Here is a 19197-nt window from a genome sequence, read left to right as displayed (position 1 = left end):
AATGGACACAAACACAAAAAGTGTTTAAATTTCTGTGACTCAAGCACTGTTCTAAGCACTGGGGTAGATACAGCTTTGTCAGGTTGAACACAGTCCATGTCCCAGATGGGACTCACAGTCTTTATTTTACAGATGAAATACTTGAGGTGCAGAGAAATGACCTGCCCAAATTCCCACAGCAGACACAGGGTGGAGGCAGGATTAGAACCCAGGTCCTTCTGACTGCCAGGCCCAAACTCTATCCACTAGGCCAGGCTGCTTCTCCTTGTGGGCAGGGAATGTGTCTATCAACTATCGACTCCCACGAGCTTAGTATAGAGCTGCGCACACAGTAAGCGTTTGATAAATACAAACTGATTTTTCTGCGCGTCACGGATCTCCTATTGCGAGCTGGAAACATCCCGCTCTGCTGCACCCTTTGGGCATCGTCTGAAGGTTCAGTCTGCCGTTGGCAAGGGTTAGTCAATTGGGAAAAATCGCTAGCAGTGCATGCCCCTTCCTTCCCCACATACCCAGGCTTCAGGCAGGGAAACTAGAAAAAGGGCTATGGGCAGGGACTGTGTCTGTCTGTTATGTAGTACTCTCCCAAGCGCTAAGTGCAGCGCTTTGCACACGGTAAGTGCTCAATAAATACGATTGAATGAGTGAATAAATGCCTAGAGCCATTCCTCCTTTCCACCAGCATCCCAACCCTCTCCCAGCAAAGAGAATTGGAGCAAGGTAGGCAGGAACGCAGGTAGCTCTGATACACAATATTTTGGGGACCATCACGTGCAATTCACTTGTCAAGACAAAATGATCCGCCAGTGGTAACAGGTCATCGATATCGTTACCATTTCCCGTTCAAACAAAATTTTGTTCTGCATCTGGAAAAAAAGAAGTACGGAAACAAGGTACGAAAGGAAGAGTATATTTGCTTTAAAGCCTTTATTAGCTTGAATATAAAAAGACAGAAGTTGTCTGAGATATAGAGAACAGAGTTCTTTATGTGGAAACACATTTTTTACAAGTGAAAAAATAAATACCTCTCGGAATAAGGTTTATATGCTAATGTGCTATAAAAAAGTAGAGTTTTTAATATTTTGACAAAATGTCTGTGCAAAGAAACAAATGCATAAACACATTGCTGCTACATTAAGGCAATATGAAAAGTATACTTGGAAAAAATCTCAGTAAAGTGACAGTGTCATTTTCTAGCTTTACTTTAGCTAGTATTGCACCCAATCAGGCCTTCTAGGTTTCCCTACAATCCTAGAGACCCCACTAGCGATCAGAATCTAAAATGCCCACGTGGGGTGAAGGGTGGGGTTTTTTAATATATATATTTATATATATGTAAAAGAAATACGCTGAAACACAAGCCCCTCCAAAATGCAGAAAGGAGACAACGCAGAAGTTGATACTCTAGCTTTTTTTTTTTCAACTGACGATGCTTAAAGAATTTAGGAGAGCTCAAGCATAAAGTTGTGCCACCCAGGTGAGGCTGGAGACAGCGAGGGAGGATAAAAGACCGACACGGTATGCAACAGTCGTGAGGCAGGGTCTCTAGGGCTGTGCAATTTGCCCTCCTTCTTGGGAAAAACTCTCCTCTTTGGATCTGAACCAGGCATCCTAACCCACTTCCCAGAAGGACTCAATGACCAACTGGCTGGAGACCAATCTGATTGAGCCTTCGATTGCTAGAGACTCAATGTGCCGAATTTTTTTAAAAAAACAAAAAAACCCACCCTTCACGGAGTCGTTTCTTTTCTCGGATAATTAAATCCAATGTTTTTTGCTGTTGGGATTAAAATCCACTTTGTAGATTTTCTTTTAAAGTACCCTCTATCCCACTTCTTAAAAAAATGACTAAAAGCAGAAATCATCATGACCACATTAAACCATTACATACATTATTAAAAAAAGGTGGATTTCCTATTAAAAATGCATGGAGTGAGCACAAAAAAGAAACCAAAGGAAATTCTTATAAAATACATTAAACTACAAGTAGAGTTCCCTCTTCGACATACATTAAACAGACTTGCAACACAATTTCTAGTTACCCATTTTTTTTTTTTTGGCAATGGGGACATTTAACAGACATCAGGAAGAAAGTCCTTATTTAAGAAAAATAAGGTATTTGTCTATAATACAGGTTCAGGTATTAGTTCCGCAAAATTATCCCAGAACTTGCTTCTGGGACACCGGAAATACAGTTGGTTTCGGCCCCAAATATATGTTTGTTTTTTCCTCCCCCGCCTTACTGGAGACAGATGCTGGGGCTGATTGCTTTCTTCACAATCGGTTTTTCTAGTCCCTAAGAGTGCCGTTCGTAGAAATAGGGCTGCGTCGAATAGATGCACCAGTCCACTGAATCATATCACCGTCAAGTTGAGCAGACTGGTGTGGGTTGGAAGATACACTTGCTGTACGTGTTCTACATGAGATCTGCACACGGGACACGCCTGGGATGGAGAAAAAGAGAAGTCGCAAATTAATGGTAAGAAGGACTTTGCCTTCTGACTTACTTTTTCTGGGTCGATCCTCCTGGTTTCTCCTCAACCGACTGCTAAAAATCCACCCCAACTCCCCGTGTGCTCTCTGAGGAAGCTACGCCGTTGGCTTTGGTGGACTAAATGTGCGAGCCCGGCCCTCCTCATTTTATTGCTTGTCCAAGGATGTTAATCCGTAGACTTTGCTTTGTTACCCCTCGGGTTGAAGCATGGGCATAAGCCTGGCTCAGAGCCCCTCATTTATGTCCCCAACAGGGCTCTGCAGGAGTTGGCTTGAAGGTGAGAAGTGATGAAGGGAAAATGAATGGAGCTGTTCTTCCCTGTCCTGTCATTAACAACTCTTGGACTTTCCTCCTAACTTTAACATCGAGAGCCCCCATAAGAGGGAAGCTGCCCATTTATTTTCCCCAGCATTTCACACTGGGTTTGGCCTATCGTAAAGCCTTAGCCCTGTTAATAATAACAATTGAGGCATTTAAGTGCTTACTATGTGCCAGGCACTAATACCAAGCCCTGGGATGGATACAAGCAAATCAGATTGGATCGAGTCCCTGTCCCACATGGGGCTCACAGTCTTAATCCCCATTTTACAGGTGAGGTAACTAAGGAAGAGAGAAGTTAAGCGACTTGCCCAGGGTCACACCACAAGCGGCGGAGCCAGGATTAGAACCCACTTTCTTCTGACGCCCGGACCCATGCTCCATCCACTGGGCCCGCTGCCTCTCACCCTAGTCACCCAACATCCCTCACGCACAAACCTACTAGGTAACACAACTTTCTCGGTGATATTACCTGCAGTTGGCCTGCACACCTCTTGCAGCACACCGTGTGACCACAGGGGCAGAAGGTCGAATTGATTTCTTCCTCACAGCACACCATACAGAGCATGGCTTCTCTGAGCTTTTGTAACTTGTCCTGGAGTGCTTTGGTTTGCTGGCAGCTGAGGCCCTCACAGCTGCCACAGTTCCTGCCGTTTTCGGATGATTTTAGGGGCGAGCTCGGGGGGCTAGGGCCACGCCGAGGAACCAAGTCCACCACCCCGGCATTGTACAGCGTTCGCCGCGCGTGGTCGTACACCTCTTTGGACGTGCGCTTGATGTCGAAGACGTATTTTTTGCCGAGGTTGATGTTTTCGTTTAGGAACAGAGACGCCAGGTGCCCCTTTAAGTCTCGACTGTACTGCATCATGACAGCACTGGTCACCGTGTCACATCTGTAAGCCAAGGATGGACACACAACTCACGTTTCAGTCAGCACCCTTGTTTTCCCCGCTCACGTCACACTTTCCCGAGGTAGGAGGCCACCGTAATTCTCATCTTTCAAAGGAAAGCTTCTTGGCTATATCTTTCAACGTAAGGGATTCTTACTGTTTCGGAAAAACGGAAAAGCCCCAGAGAAAACCCTCCACTAGGCTTTAAGCTTCTTGAGGGCAGGGATCATGTCTACCGACTCTAACTGTACGACTCTCCAAGGGCTCAGTGCTATGCACGTAGTAAGCTTTCAATCAAAAGGACTGATTGTTGGACATGCTGCTGTAGCGGTGAGAGGCCAATGTAAAGGTTCCTGTGGGTACCCTTCAAAGGGAGTAACTACACAGGCTTTCTGGGCTCTTCTCCATGCTCCGTGACAGAAAATAGACCAAGCATCCCATAAACAACTCTCCCCCGGTGCCTGAAATCCTTTGTTGTGGTCTACACTAAGCTGTCAAAAACCGCATGCGCCTGGTGCTCAAATGTCACCGAGGTGACGGGGTGGGGGAGGAGGGAATGGCAGGAGCCGCCACCCAGCCTGATGGAGTCTTTCAGAATCCTCAGCGGCAAGATGGGGGAGTGGAGAGGGAGGAAGCAGAGAGCCCCTCACCCCCATAATGCTCCTGGCCCGGGGCGACCGAAAAGTTGAGGGCAACGAGGACCCATTTGGAGATGCCCACCTGTAAAAGGCGTGGGTTTCTGTTATCGCTCGGTACAGTCCGCTGGCTGCCCTGGTGCTGATCATTTTAAACAAGAGAACGATGCTGTTGCCGGACTCCTTGGTGACAGTCAGGTACACGTTCTTTCCAGATTGGGTGGCCATTTGGACCACGGGGTAAGCGATCCTAAAAGAAGCGACAGTTCATACTGAGAATCGCGGGGTGAAGGTCTACGGATCTACGACAGTCTCTGCAACCCTTCTACCTAACCTGATATCAAAGTCACCTCTAGAACCGCTTGGCTCTTAAATGGAACACGTACGACTACAACTGAGACATTCTTGAAAAACAATGCGGAAGAGATGCGGTCATTTGGGGAGACACTTCTTTTAAAAATGATATTTGTTAAGTGTTTATTTTGTGTCAGACACTGTTCTAAGCGTTGGGGTAGGTACAAGTGAATTAGGTTGGACACCATCCCTGTCCCGCACGGGGCCCACAGTCTAAATAGGAGGGAGAACAGAAGAACTGAGGCCCAGAGAAGTGAAGTGATTGCCCATAGGTCACACAGCAGACAAGTGGTGGAGCAGGAATTAGAACCCAGTTCCTCTGACTCCCAGGCCCGTGCTCTTTCCACTACGCCATGTTGTTTCACAATTAGGCAGGATCAGTGACTTGATCCTCCTCGTGGGCACAGATCTCTCCGTAGGCCAATGCTCACTTCTGGGTACATTTTGGGTCCTCAGGTGCCAATTAGCAGATTGATGTTTCTGTTTACTAGATGGTCCTCTGGTACCCTAAACTCATGTACCTTGACATGTGAACAGGACACTTTGGAAAAGCTTGGCTGCCCTCAAGCCCCATATCTATTTTCGATCAATTTTTGCAAACATAATTTATTTATACTAATGTCTGTCTCCCCCTCTACACTGTAAACTCACTGTGGGCAGGGAACGGGTCTACCAACTCTGTCATACTGCACTTGCTCTGGAGCTCAGTACAGTGCTCAAAAAATACAATTAACTGATAGAAGTTACCTGTTAATTGGGCTGAAATCATCTTTACAGATAGAAATCCCTTCGGGTCCGACACCTATGAGAAGTTTCTGCCCTTCGCTGTCCCTCACAGAATGCCACTCGACCCCATAGTTCTCCATCGCCGACACAATCTGCAAGACCTGATATTCGGCAGAGCCCTGACTCGTGCCTTCCAGCTCCTTGTGCTTTGTGGTAATGCTGTCAAAAACAAAAGAAGAAAAAGTGGGTTTGGCTTCAGTTATCCAAAGACAGACACAATTTGGTCTCTTAAGAGCAGCGAAATTAAGTCCCGAGAATCACTGAATGAAAGAATTAAAAGGGGTGACATCCCTGTCTGAGCTACTGAGTCTTGAGAAACCTTTGTTGTAGGGTTTTTTTTTTCATAACGAGTTGGCCACATTTCTGTTAGCATTTTGAGAACAGGATTTGAAAGGTGCTTTTGCTGCCTTATAGAACTAGTCCCAGTTATTTTGCAAACTAGAAAACACTATTTGGTGCTTTCCCCAGAAACCATTTGCAGAAGTCTTCTTAACAGGAAACAGAAAATGATGGGCATATTGTATAGATGAAGACATCAGAGAAATCAGAAAGCTTCTACATGACAAAATTTCAAAGATCCTCCATGAGGACTCTAGCCCATTAAGTAGAGTTCTTCTGTGCAAAAGAAAATCAGCAACCAAAGGGGCTCCCAAAGTTCTCAATTTATCAAGGGGCTCTCAAAGCTCAATTCTCTGAACTGAAGCTACCCAAGGAGTTCTTAGTAAGTGTACAAATAAAACACAGTTGCCCAGCCTTAGAAAGTTTACAAACCCTGTAAATCTTTGCTGTAATAGGCAGCCCAAAGTTATTGGTAGCCATGGTCATTTCTAGAGCATGCTGGTCTATAAAGTGACACTTAATTGGGGAGGGAATGTGGGTATGTTTGTAGACACAACATTCCATGTCGGCAAAGTCTTCAGGGAAAAAACTCATCTGGTGTTTTCTCTAAAAGCTTCCTAGATTGGACATAGAGGAAGCCTTCACACTGCCAGTTTAGTCTTTTCAATGACAGTTTTGGCTATGTTACCTGCTTAACATTTCTGCAGTTAGCTTTAATTTAGGATAACTTACCAATTTGAAGAGGTTAGTGGTGGAAGAGAAAATAAGTCATAATAAGAGCTCTCCTTTACCTGTCTAAGGCAGCAGAAGACAGCTCTTTTGCACACAACTCTTCATAGCTGTATTTAGCAGTATTCTGATTGTAGTCACCAAATTTTGTCTGAGCCAAGAGAGCACTGAGTTCAACTGCATGTTCTGAGGAGCACTGAAGATTGCCAGCCATAAGATCTTCCTTTATATGCAAGAAAAACATGTGCCTGGAAAGAAAACCAAAAAAACAACAAGATTTCCTTAAGATAAGTGATAAGATAAGGTAAGTTTCAGACACCACAGATTTCCATCAAATAACAAAGAGAGTCTATCTTTCACCTCTGTCACATTCTCCCAAGGGCCTAGTAGATCATTCTGCACACAGTGGCTGCTTGATAAATACTAAGTCAATTAGCAGCAGCATTTATCCAGCCTGCATTAAGAGCAGTGTACCAGGCACTCCGGAGAGTAGTGAAAAAGTGGAAGCCAAGTTTTCTGCTCTTGAGGAAAGCTTGCCCATCCTCCTTTCCATACCAACGAGTCACAGGATACTTAAGAAACCAGGGAAGAGAGGCTTCCCCCATCTTCCACTCCCCCTTCACATCCTAGGCTTTCTCTCCCTCTTTTTCTTGTCTTTTCCCTTTCTCCTGCCTCAGAAAATGCCACCCCCAGGGCTCTCCAACTCCCCAGGACTCCACTGGTGAAAAGTATTTCAATGCTAATGCTTTGTACCTCCTATGGGTGACAAAGTGATGTTGACATTAATTAAAACTGGGAAACTGCCTCAGAATTACACTTTTATTAGGTTCCTTTCAGAGCTCCAAAATCTCCCGTTAAAATCATGGTGATTGACAGAAGAGGTTGGAAGAAAAAGAAATTTGCACAAAAGTTTCCCCTTCGCTCACAATGTGTAATGGCTCTCAAAGACCAGAATAGCTTATGTTAACCCCAACAAAGCATAGCAAGTCTGCTAATCTTTAGTAGGATGGCAGAAACGCTCTAAACCTGGAAAAAGAAAACAGCCACCACCAGCTTGGAAGCAACTACTCTAAAACCGAGGCCTTGCAATGCAAATCTTATTGCCAAACAGCTTTGAAAATTAAGTTGACTACTGGGACAGTTTGACCCAGAGTTAACATTTCCCATATCTGGGCCCTGCAGTCAACTAAGATACAGAAAGCTAGAAAAAACACAAACACGCACACACACACACCCCTTCCTCCACCCCACCACTCCCCCCGCCCCCCCGGAAAAAAACGGCAGGGGATTTTAGAACTGTGGTTTTTCAACAGGACAACTGCCGAGCCCCAAACCACGAAGAACTTGAATTATTTAAGATCAAGTCAGAAAGGGTCAGAGAAGCAGCATGGCCTAGTGGATAAAGCACAGGACTGGAAGTCAGAAGGACCTGGGTTCTAATTCTAGCTCTGTCGCTAGTCATACCCCCTTCTCCCCGACCGAGTGCAAAGTAGGATTGTTTAGGGTACAATTTAGAATGTGAAAAACGAATACGAAAGGCTTGCTGTGGAGGTTGTTGATCTTTCAACCACATGCAGCCCAAAGGCTCAGCATTTCCCTTGTGAGTTGAGTCACCTGTTGGCTTTTGACAGCTGCCTTTCCAGAGGTGCATATAAAACTACTGCGATAAATTGGGTAAAAGTTTAAACTATTTTTTTTGGAGGTGGGGATGATTCTTACACTTTTACCAAGTTGCAGATGCCTTTTATTTATGGCATTAAGTGCTTACTGTGTGTCAAACACTCTTCTTAGAGCTGGGATAGGTACAAGTTAATTAGGTCAGATGCAGTCCCTGTCCCACATGGGGCTCACAGTCTTATTCCCCATTTTACAGATGAGAGAACTGGGGCACAGAGAAGTGACATACCCAAGGTCACACAAACTTCCCAGTAGATCCAGCCTGCATTTTTCCTGAATTTCAGATCTAGAAAAACTTCTTCTGTCATTTGGCAGAGGAACGAACCCTGTCAATACCTGGTTAAAATGCCCTCCTCCAAGCAGGGATTGGCGAGTCAGTCCCTGATCCCAGGAGGGCTGGAAAGGAAGCAGTAGAGCCCTGCAGCCAACCAACCGGGCTGTCCGGCGAGACTCCTGGACCGGGCCCGGACCCCTGGGACCAGTCTGTCCAGCACTTTCAAGAGTTCCCCCCGCGGCCCCTACCCCCACCCCAATTCCCTCCCACCCCACCCACACAGCTCCCCATAACAGCAGCGGCAGGAAGTAACAGAGGTGCATCACCAAGAGCCCTCCCGGGGCAAGTGACCTCAGCACAGTGCTCGAATCCACCCCAGCCCTTTGTACTGTTCCTGGCACACAGTAAGCGCTCATCATCATCACAGACGTGGAAGGAAGCGGAATGGCCACCAGTTCTCCAGAGAAGGAGGGAGGAGAGCTGAGAGATTCCCTATTTAATGGGCTCCTTTGGAGAAAAGCATTAGGTACACTGGGTAAGTGCCCCCCCCCCCCAGTGCCTGCAAGCCTCCGGGGTTTTCTTTAGACTGTAAACTCATCATGGGCAGGGAATATGCCTGCTTACTATTGTATTATCCTCTCCCAAGCGCTTAGTACAGTGCTCTGCACACAGTAAGCACTCAATAAGTACAACTGAATGAATGAATCCGGGCAGGGGGGTGTGTGTCCGCTAAGGCTGTTGAATTGGACTCTCTCAAGCGCTAATACAGTGCCCTGCATGTAAACACCACTCAAGAAATAGGAATGATTGACTGGACTGCTTTGCCTCTGCGGAATGACCCTTATTACCCTGGGGAAAAACTTGCGGGGACTTGAAAGAACAATGCCTGTTTTAAAAAACAATAACAAAAAACATCTAACAGTGGCCACCCAATCTGGGAAAAGGGATATTTAAGAATGGTGTTTTCCCCAATTATGTTTTCCTTTAACAGCTTTTGTTTGGTCTTGTTTGAGAAGTAGGTGAAAGTTTACCGCAGGTCGTTCACCAGAACCATACTAAAACAAGCAGCTATAATCAACTAGCTCAGTATACGGATATACTGAGTGAGTATATCCTTATCACAGAGATTAGGAGAGAGTGTATATCTAATCCAGCACAACTAGCCCACTAGGACAACATATTCATAAATTGGGAAGAAAACTAGGTAGTGATCACGGGTCAGCAAGCTCCCATAAATCCTGCTACACATTAAATATTAAAAACGCAAGCTCGGAATTGGAAACGAAAACTCTAGTTAGAACGATAGTTTTGCGTTCCAAACTCTAAATTTCCCCACTGGATTTTATTATCAAAAGAGCACATTTGAGGGGAAAGGGGAAAGATTTCCACTTTCAGAAATCTTTTAGTAAATTTGCAGCAATTATAGAATGTTTACTCCTGTATTAGTATGCAAGATAAAAATTCTCCTTGCTTGTTTGATCAACAATGTCAATACAGTTTGCATTCTGGGCTAGCCCAAGTAATCATCACATATAAAAGTATGATAAAGTATCATACTCGAACAACATATGAACTTTTTCCCAGTTCATCATCTCCATGAATCCTAGCATTCTCCCCACTTACAGTGCTCTTAAACATTATGTCTCGTCCTTAAGGTGAACACATCTGGAAAGTCGGACTTATATCACAAAGGAATCATCTAACCACAGGTTCTGTCCCTGGACAATAGTTATAGAGGAATCAGGAGGTTTTCTTTTTTTTTTTCTTGATACTGGCTCTCTTCCAGGGCTGTGGTTGCTCAGTTGCTCGACAAGCCCATCTGCTATTAGTCAGAGGTTACTCTCAGTCACTGACCTAAAGTTACACTTTTCATTTACTGGGTACTGGCGTTCTGTTAACTTGGTGTGGCTCACAGTGAAGGGAATGGAAAAAGAACCACACCCAATCTTGAAACACAAAAATTAAAAAGAAAGCCTCCCACTTGGAATTGCTTTTTTAAAAAGCCATATCTCCAGTCAACAACATTTTGCTCATATCTTAAAATCTTATCAACACCCTTAAGACATAAATGCAAGACAAAATTGAAGCAGCCAGTCAAAGGTACTTTTTCTTTTAAAAAACAAACACCACAACACTCAAACACACCCCTTGAGTTCCTCAAGTTTCAGGTTTCGCCAAGGAAAAGCAATCCATTAAACTTGATGCTTCACTGAAAAGGATGAGAGGTGAGGGGGAGGAGAAGAATGGTGGAAAGAACAGCAGCCAAAAATGCCATCTCCCCCACCTCCAAAACATCCCAAACCTGCTCTTTCAAACTTCAAAGAAGTATGTGAGTAGTGGGATCTGTCTGAAGGGCCTGAGTTCTAATCTCAGCTCTGTATGAGCATGGGCAAGTCACTTAACTTCTCTGTGCCTCAGTTTCCTCAACTGTAAAATAGGGATTCAAAATTGGTTCTCCCACTTAGAGTGAGTCCCATGTGGGACAGGGACTGTGTCCAACCCAATTAACTTGCATCTACCCCAGCGCTTAGAAGAGGTTTTGACACAGATTACGGGCTTAATACCCTAATTATTACTATCACTATAATTGTCACTTCCATATCTAGTAGACTGTCCAGTGTTCTACACTGAGTCTTTATAAGTCACAGTCTCTCTATGCTACATTGGTAAGTTCTCTTTGGTAATTAGCCAAGCCTATCCTAGAGAGTAACGTGTGGAGAAGTGACCTACTAGGGAGAATAAGGCAGTATTTCAGATGAACCATAGTGCTATTAGTTCCCCCAAAGACTAGAAATATTTCTGCAAACGTTCAGTCTTTTTGAATGAGAAAAGGAACAAAAGGCGAATTTCAATGCCACTTATACACTAAGATCTTTTTTGATGAAGGGAATTTCGATGGATGCGACTCTCCAGGCTTACAGCATTCCATGATACTTAGCCTAGAATTCTTGAAAGCCTGAGGCGGAGAGGGCCTTAGGCCTTTTTCTGATCCCTTAATAACTCAGGACGGTCATGCCAGAGCTATTCATCCAATCCGATTATATATTGTTAATGTAAAAAAAACCCCAAAACTCAGAAGTTTGGAGTATTGTGTTTTAAGAGACCACAGGAACCCAAGAATACAGTTTTCCTGAATTGGCATTTCAGTTCACTACCAGGGGAGGGAGGGAGAGAATGAGTTCCAGGTTCCCTTTGATTTTCTGTTAGTAAAAACCGAGAAACAGACTAAAACATTCTCAAACATAAAGATTACTAAGCCTCGAGACTATCTGTAGAACTTCAAGAAAGAAACTGGCTTTAGCACAAGGAAAGAAATATTCAACCACAGGACCCTGAATTGGAGAAAAAAACAAAACTCTGCCTGCAGTCTAGCCCGGAGAAAAATTAGATGAGCATTTGCTTCGATTCTACCCTAGCCTTTTAATATAGCAGAAGATTCCCAGTGCTCGTGATGATTTCACCAGATAAAAAATAGAAAGTTCTTCTGAGTCATTTTCACAGGTGTCTTGCAAAATCTGCTAAGAACTGAAGCAAGGGCCTTATTCCAGGACTGGTCATAACAATACATTCGTTCACCTGAGGGAAGTGAACTCTCCAGTACACGAGAGGGCATTTAAGGTATTATTGATGAGGAAATTCTACTGTGCAATGCTCTAACAGAAAATAAAAGGGGAAAAACACTAACTTCCCATGTGAGCAGTTTATTTCTAGAGCTGCAGTTTGCTCACCAAAGGAGCAAGCCAATTTTTTTTTTTGAGGGGGGCACTTTAAAGTCTACAACAAGCTTTTAAAAACAACTAGTCAAATAGCTAGTCAAAGAAATTACTGTTTCATCAAGAAATGAGGAAGTGGAACTGAAATTAGCAGAGGAACGAACGAGTGATAGAAAAACCAAAAGAAATTCACTTTTAAGATATTATAAGATATTAAACAATTTTTCTTTTTGGTGGGGAGGGGTGGGGAGAACGGAAGGTAAGTGGGAAAGGTCCAAGTTTAAAAATTAAACTTTATTTGAGACTGGGGCCAGGCTTCATATTAATAGGATGTTAAAAGATCCTTTAAAGATTAAAGCTCCAAAATGCACCTTTGAACATTAGACTTCTCTGCTGACAAAAAAAGAATATTGAAAAGCATAATTTTGGGATCTTTAAGAACAGACTCTTCCTCCCTAATTACCTTCACTGACACTTTATAATATTCTGTTTGGTATTACTTGTTCTGGAAACTAATGCATTTGTAGAGATGACTTGTTTGAACCAAACTAATTGGAAAGGCAATGAAAAACCATTTTCTACTCACAGAAAGGTGACCTGAAACAGAAATTAAAAAGTTCTCTTTCCAACTCTACTGCCAAAACTCCTTAACTGCCTATTTTCAAACAATGTAAAAGAGAGGAACAAAACTTTTCGGCAACATTTCGAGCCTCTAAAGAGGTTTAGCCCAAATTGAAATATCAGGTTTGGGGGAAAAGGTTCCAAGTCTGAAACGCTGAGAAACGATGCTCTGTTAAGGTCACTGCCCTATCGGGCCAGTGGGTGCTTCTAGCTAGATCATCAACTCTGAATCTGAACAATCTCGATCTTCTAAACTTGGACTAAAATAAAACCGCAGAGATGATGGTTGGGTAAATTCCCGGGCAGGTGCCAAGAGTCTTCTCCCCTAGATGGAAGCAGTAAAGGGGCTGGCTTAACATATTCTGGGGAAGAGTAACATAACAGGGCTCCTCCTCATTAGTTGGTTTTCTTATAGGCCCTCCTGAATCTTCCCGGGGGGCTGACTCTCTCTTTCCTGGGGTCCTGCCTCAGCTGCCCTCACCTCCCTCAGCCCCCCAATTCTTTGCCAGAGCCTTTTCTCCTGTTTCAATATACATTCCTAGTCAGGGCTCAAAAAATCAACTAGATCACGGGCCCGGGAATCAAAGGACCTGGTTTCTAATCCCGGCTCGGCCACTTGTCGACTGTGTGACCTTGGACAAGTCATTTTGCTGCTCTGTGCCTCAGCTCCCTCATCTGAAAAATGACGTTTAAGACTGTGAGCCCAACATGGGATGTGGACTTCGTTCAGCCTGATTAGCGTGTACCTACCCCAGTGTTCAGTATAGTGCCTGTCACAGAGTAAGAGCTTAACAAAAACCAGTTTAAAAAAAAAGTTCACTCGTCAATGGAAAAAGTTAGAGCTGATCTCTGGGTAATTAACCAGTTTAGCAATTAGCAGTAGACAGTGGAGAGATGTTGTAAGGAGACATCCAACCTATCAAACGGTTCAAGCCCGGGGGACAGCACTGTATACATTCACGGAATATGTGACAGTGGTATTCTTGTTTGCCTGGTGAATTAAGCCTACATGAGTTGAGCCTCAAATGTGCGCTAAAACCAGGAGTTGGAGATCAAATTTCTAGGATTGGGGCCTCTCTTGGAAGAGCTTCTCTTAGGGGGTCTGACTCAGTCACCCTTCAAGCTTTTCTGCGGGCGAGTGGGGAGGGTATATACCTCTGATTCAGGCTTCTTTGCTCATTCTGTCTAAAGTCCCCTGTCCCCACAAACCAAGAAGTGTTATTGGCGGTTGCCATTCCTAAGAGTCAGCGTGTGCTCCGCCATTCTTCTCCAGATCCCCTAATATTTGGGTATGGAAAATACTGTTTTAGGTGCAGGTCATCCTGAGCTAAATAAAGATCAGGTCAGGGGCTTCTACCGCAATTCTGATTCAAAAAGGGCAACATTTTGCACAACTTCCTCCATTTTTCATCTGATGAGTTTCAGTAAAATGGGTGTACTATTACTTGGCAGGTAGTCTGTGAAGATGAACTAAAAATAGGAATCGATTCTACAGAGTTGAAGAGCAGCCCAGATGCGTACCACCATACTGTCTTAATGGAGTACTCATGTTTTAAAACTGAAGATTCAAAATTTCACTTATTTATGTTAGCATCCGGAGGGACAAAAAAGGTCTGGTAAACATAATAGCAATAATAATAATGGTATTTGTTTAACACTACCGAATTCAAAACACTGTGCAGTCAAAGATGTTAAGTGCTGCACCATTTTTCTATTCTCCAGGTTATTCCTAAAGAGAAGCTTTCAGAACCCCAACTTTGCTTAATAAACTCTGAAATACACATAAAAAAGTAAGAGGATTAAGGAAAATCTATTGAAAAAACAGGTTAGCGATTTGCAAGGCTGTCTCCCCACAAAAGTACACACATTTTTACACCTCCTCATGTCCTGTAGGCTAGAAATGAAATACTTTACTGGCCCGGATGGAGAAAAAAACAAACATAAATGACAACCATTTCAAGGGCTTTCAATTAGCAGAGAGACAAAGTGGTTTGTCAGTCTCCCACAAGATGATTTTCATCTATTATCACTCCTAAAATCCTAATGCGTATTTGACCAAAATGGCAAATAGTCAAACTGAGAAAAATATTTTTAATGGGTTTTCTTCTGAAAATTAAAATCATATATATTCAGCACAGGGTCCAAGTGACATTTATGGGGCTCCCGTTAAATTTCAACAATAGAAGTCCCCACCTAGTTGTGATGGTTTTCAGTGGAAAACATTACTCATCTCCATTGGGAAAGCAATTTTCTATCTGAAAACTACTTGTCTCAGTGGAACATTGACCACATTACTAATTTTTCTGGACTCAAGACAACACTGAAGGCACACGTACCCTTCACAGGCAATTCAAATGCAGTCGGCCCTTATATATACTGATGGGGTAATTTTGTTCCAGTTGGTCTCAAAGCTTCCCTTTAGTGGGTTTGACTGGAATCTCTTAACAGAGAAGCAAAAAGGCAGTTTCTACTGCCAGATGAAGTTTACAATTGCACCCTGAAATATGATACCACACTGAGAAGAAGTGGCCCAAGTTGAAGTAACCGAAGAGGAACTGTTTCCTGCCTTTCTGCTCGAGTTTACAATGACCTGTAGTAACACTGCTGAGACAGAGGTTACTATAGGGCATTCAGACATTTAATAGGAAGATCTCCTTGCGCTTCGGAGAAGTCTCCCGTTTCACTTTGTGGCCCCGAAGGCCTGCTGTTTTGCAGACATTCAATCTTGGTCGTCCATCGAATTAACTCTTTTTTCCCGTCTCTGCTTTCGGATTTTTACTATTTTATACCCGGTGTAGTTTAAGCACACGGGATAGCCTCCATTTCAGCTCCGTGCTAAGGGAGAGCACCGGCACGGTTATTCGAGATCACTTGATTTTCAAATGTAATTAACAGGCTTCAACGAAGGGAAATTTGTTAATGTGCGACCGCTTTGCTACATGGCATACACATCCATACACACGCCGAGAATAGTTCCACTTTGACTTCACTTTACCTCGTCTGTTCCTGCAATATGAGATGTGGCTCCACAAAGAACTTGACTCTTAGTTTCAGCCGGTAAGGGGCCAGTCCGTCCAACTGTTGCGAGATCCGGTTTCTTAGATTCAGCCATAGATTTTCACCTTTGCTACCCGTAAACTGCAGGCCAAAATAATCGACTTCTATAATCCCCAATTTCCTGCAAACCTAAAAGGAAAATAAACGCATCACTACTGCGCCACGACAGGCAAAACCCCATCACCATCTTGCACATTAGATGGTCTCTTAGTATAAAAATCTTTACGGCAATTTCCCCGCAAAAGCAGAAGTTAAAGGAGAGTTCTGTTTTAACTTCAAAAGAGTATAGACCCGGCCTCAATCTTTTTTCTACCACACTTGGGAAACCGGCGGTAGGGTTAGTACCGATCAGTCTCGCTACGGTGTATTTAAAGCCTTTATTTTTCCTTATCCCAATTACTGGAGTTCCCCCTCACAGGAGGAATTTGCTAATCGTATTTGCAGTTCAGTATCTGGACAACTTCAACCATCTGGACGGCCCAAAAAGAGCCAAACCATCCGGGGAACGCTCCACAAGTGGTATCTAGGCTTTACAAGGGGCTTCGCCTGTGGTTTTCCAAAGTTTCTTTGGAGATCAAACTTGCTGCTTGCAAGGAAGGAACACGAGGTGCCGCAGACCCCCGCCAACTCCGTGCCCGAATCTACGGCAGGGGGATGGCTTTGGTGGACGGAGAGGGGAAATTTCTGTAGCCCCTTGGACCCTGAAAGAGATTCTCCCTGCTGGGAAGAAGAGGATGAACTTATTGATCTCCGGGGTGGAGAAAGGGGTGCTGGGGCTGCAGCGGGTGTGAAGCCCCTCTCTTTCCGAGTGGCCCAAGAGAGAAAGAGGGCTCAGAAGGGGAAGGAAGAGATTAAGCAACGGTATATATTGAGCCCTTACTATGTGCACAATACTGTACTAAGCGCTTGGGACAGTACAATGCATTGGAATCAGTGGACACGTTCTCTCCCTTGACCATCTTAGAGTCTAGAAACTGGACAATAAGAAAAAAGCAGCACGGTGCAGTGGCTAGAGCAGGGACCTGGGAGTCAGAAGGCTATGGGTTCCAATCCCAGTTCTGCCCCTTGCCTGCTGTGTGACTCTGGACAAGTCACTTCACTTCTCTGTGCCTCAGTTCCCTCACCTGGAAAATGGGGAATAAGACTGTGAGCCCTATGGGGGACAAGGGGCTGTGTCCAACCCCATTTGCCTTTATCCACCCCAGCGCTTAGTACAGTGCCTGGCACACAGCTCTTAAATACCATAATAACAACAATAACGTCCAACCCGATTTGCTTGTCTCCACTCCAGCGCTGAGTGCAGTGCCCGGCACAGAGTAAGCGCCCAACAAATACCAAAACAATAGTCATGTCCAACCCGATTGGCTTGTCTCCACCCCAGCGCTTAGTACAGTGCCTGGCACAGAGTAAGCACTTAAATACCGTAATAACAAGAATAACAAATACCACAACGAGGAGGAAAAACAGCTTAATGTGCACCCACACACTCCCCCGCCCTCTCTTTGGGGGCCACCCAGCCGATCCTATTTACTGAGCGCTTGTGTGCAGAGCACTGGACTAAGCGCTCGGGAGGGGACAATGCAATAACAGGCGCATTTCTCTGCCCACCTCGACAAGGGAAGGGAAGGGTGTCTCTGCTCATTCACTGATCCATTCAATCGCATTTACTGAGTGTTTACTGGGTGCCAAGCCCTGTACTAAACGCTTGGAAGGGACAATGCAGCAATAAAAAGGGACAATCCCTGTTTACAGTCTGGGGGGAGACGGACAACAAATAAGACCAGTGCTTCGCACACTGTCAGCGCTTAAACACCATCATCCTGATGATTTAAAAGGCCCCGACGGACTGTGAGCCCGTTATGGGCGGGGAATCCAAAGAAGATCAGCGCATCGCACACATTTTAGCGCTTAACAAACGGGGAGACGGATCAAAAGACCAGTGCTTCGCACACATTCAGCGCTTGACAAACACCATCATCATCCTGATGATTTAAAAGGCCCCGACTGAGTGTGAGCCCGTTGTGGGCGGCCTCTACTGCTGTATTGTCTCTCCCAAGCGCTCAGCACAGGGCTCTGCACCCGGTAAATAGATGGGGGGGGCTGATATTAATCAATGGAATTGTTATTGCGGGATGGGGGGGGGATGAATGGGTATTAATAGAATTATTGCGGGATGGGATGGGGTGAATGGGTATTAATAAATGGAATTATTATTGCCGGATGGGGGGGGGATGAATGGGTATTAATAAATGGAATTATTGCGGGATGGGGGTGAATGGGTATTAATAAATGGAATTATTATTGCGAGATGGGGCTGAATGGGTATTAATAAAAGGAATTATTGCGGGATGGGGGTGAATGGGTATTAATAAATGGAATTATTACTGCGGGATGGGATGGGGGAATGAATGGGTATTAATAAATGGAATTATTATTGCGGGATGAGATGGGGGGTGAATGGGTATTAATAAATGGAATTATTATAGTGGGATGGGGGGATAAATGGGTATTGATAAATGGGATTATTTATAGTGGGATGGGATGGGGGGTGAATGGGTATTAATAAATGGGATTATTATAGTGGGATGGGATGGGGGGTGAATGGGTATTAATAAATGGGATTATTATAGTGGGATGGGATGGGGGGTGAATGGGTATTAATAAATGGGATTATTATAGTGGGATGGGATGGGGGGTGAATGGGTATTAATAAATGGAATTATTATAGTGGGATGGGATGGGGGGTGAATGGGTATTAATAAATGGGATTATTATAGTGGGATGGGATGGGGGGTGAATGGGTATTAATAAATGGAATTATTATTGCGGGATGGGGGGGATGAATGGGTGAGTGGGTGAGGACCCCCGCCCGCCCGCCCGCCCGCCCGTCCCGCTGACCTGGTTGAGGCAGTCTTCGCCGTTGGCTTTGGCCTCCACCTCGACCTCCATGAGCACCGCATCGGGCCTGGTGACATAGCACAGCATGGCCTCCGTGGGCGGCCAGGGGCGCCCCGCTCCGCCCCGCCGACTGCCGGCCCGCTGGCCCCCGAGCCCCTTATATACCGCCCGCGCCCCCGCCACGCCCCCCCGGCCGGAGGGACCAATCGGCGCCCGGCCCCGCCGCGCCTCCCAGCCAATGGGAGAGCCCGGCTCATCGGCCCGGCCACCTCCCCCGCCCAACGGGCGCACGCAGGCGGCGCGCGCTCCTCGCACCGCCCCCCCACCCCGGCAGGACCAATCGGCGTCCGCCCCTGCCGGCCCCCCCGCCAATGGGAGGGCGCGGCTCATCGGCCTGTCGACCCCTCCCCAA

The 19197-nt window shown here is 45.1% G+C and overlaps 1 protein-coding gene across 1 annotated transcript; it reads right to left on the bottom strand.

Moving 5' to 3' along the window:
• Nucleotides 1–908: 908 nt before the first annotated feature.
• On the bottom strand, nt 909–18911 carry LOC100091940 (myosin regulatory light chain interacting protein). The gene is made up of 7 exons (XM_029052909.1): nt 18786–18911; nt 15826–16016; nt 6608–6793; nt 5439–5636; nt 4423–4587; nt 3285–3705; nt 909–2444 (listed from the first exon to the last, which is right to left on the bottom strand). Exons 1-7 carry the CDS (start codon nt 18870–18872, stop codon nt 2355–2357), a joined length of 1338 nt encoding a protein of 445 aa, XP_028908742.1. The 5' UTR covers nt 18873–18911; the 3' UTR covers nt 909–2354.
• Between the last annotated feature and the right edge of the window lie 286 nt (nt 18912–19197).

This window comes from Ornithorhynchus anatinus, chromosome X2 (assembly GCF_004115215.2).
Source record: "Ornithorhynchus anatinus isolate Pmale09 chromosome X2, mOrnAna1.pri.v4, whole genome shotgun sequence".
NCBI classification, from domain to species: domain Eukaryota; kingdom Metazoa; phylum Chordata; class Mammalia; order Monotremata; family Ornithorhynchidae; genus Ornithorhynchus; species Ornithorhynchus anatinus.
The sequence above is the reverse complement of the archived record's forward strand: the minus strand, read 5'-3'. Positions and strand labels throughout refer to the sequence as shown.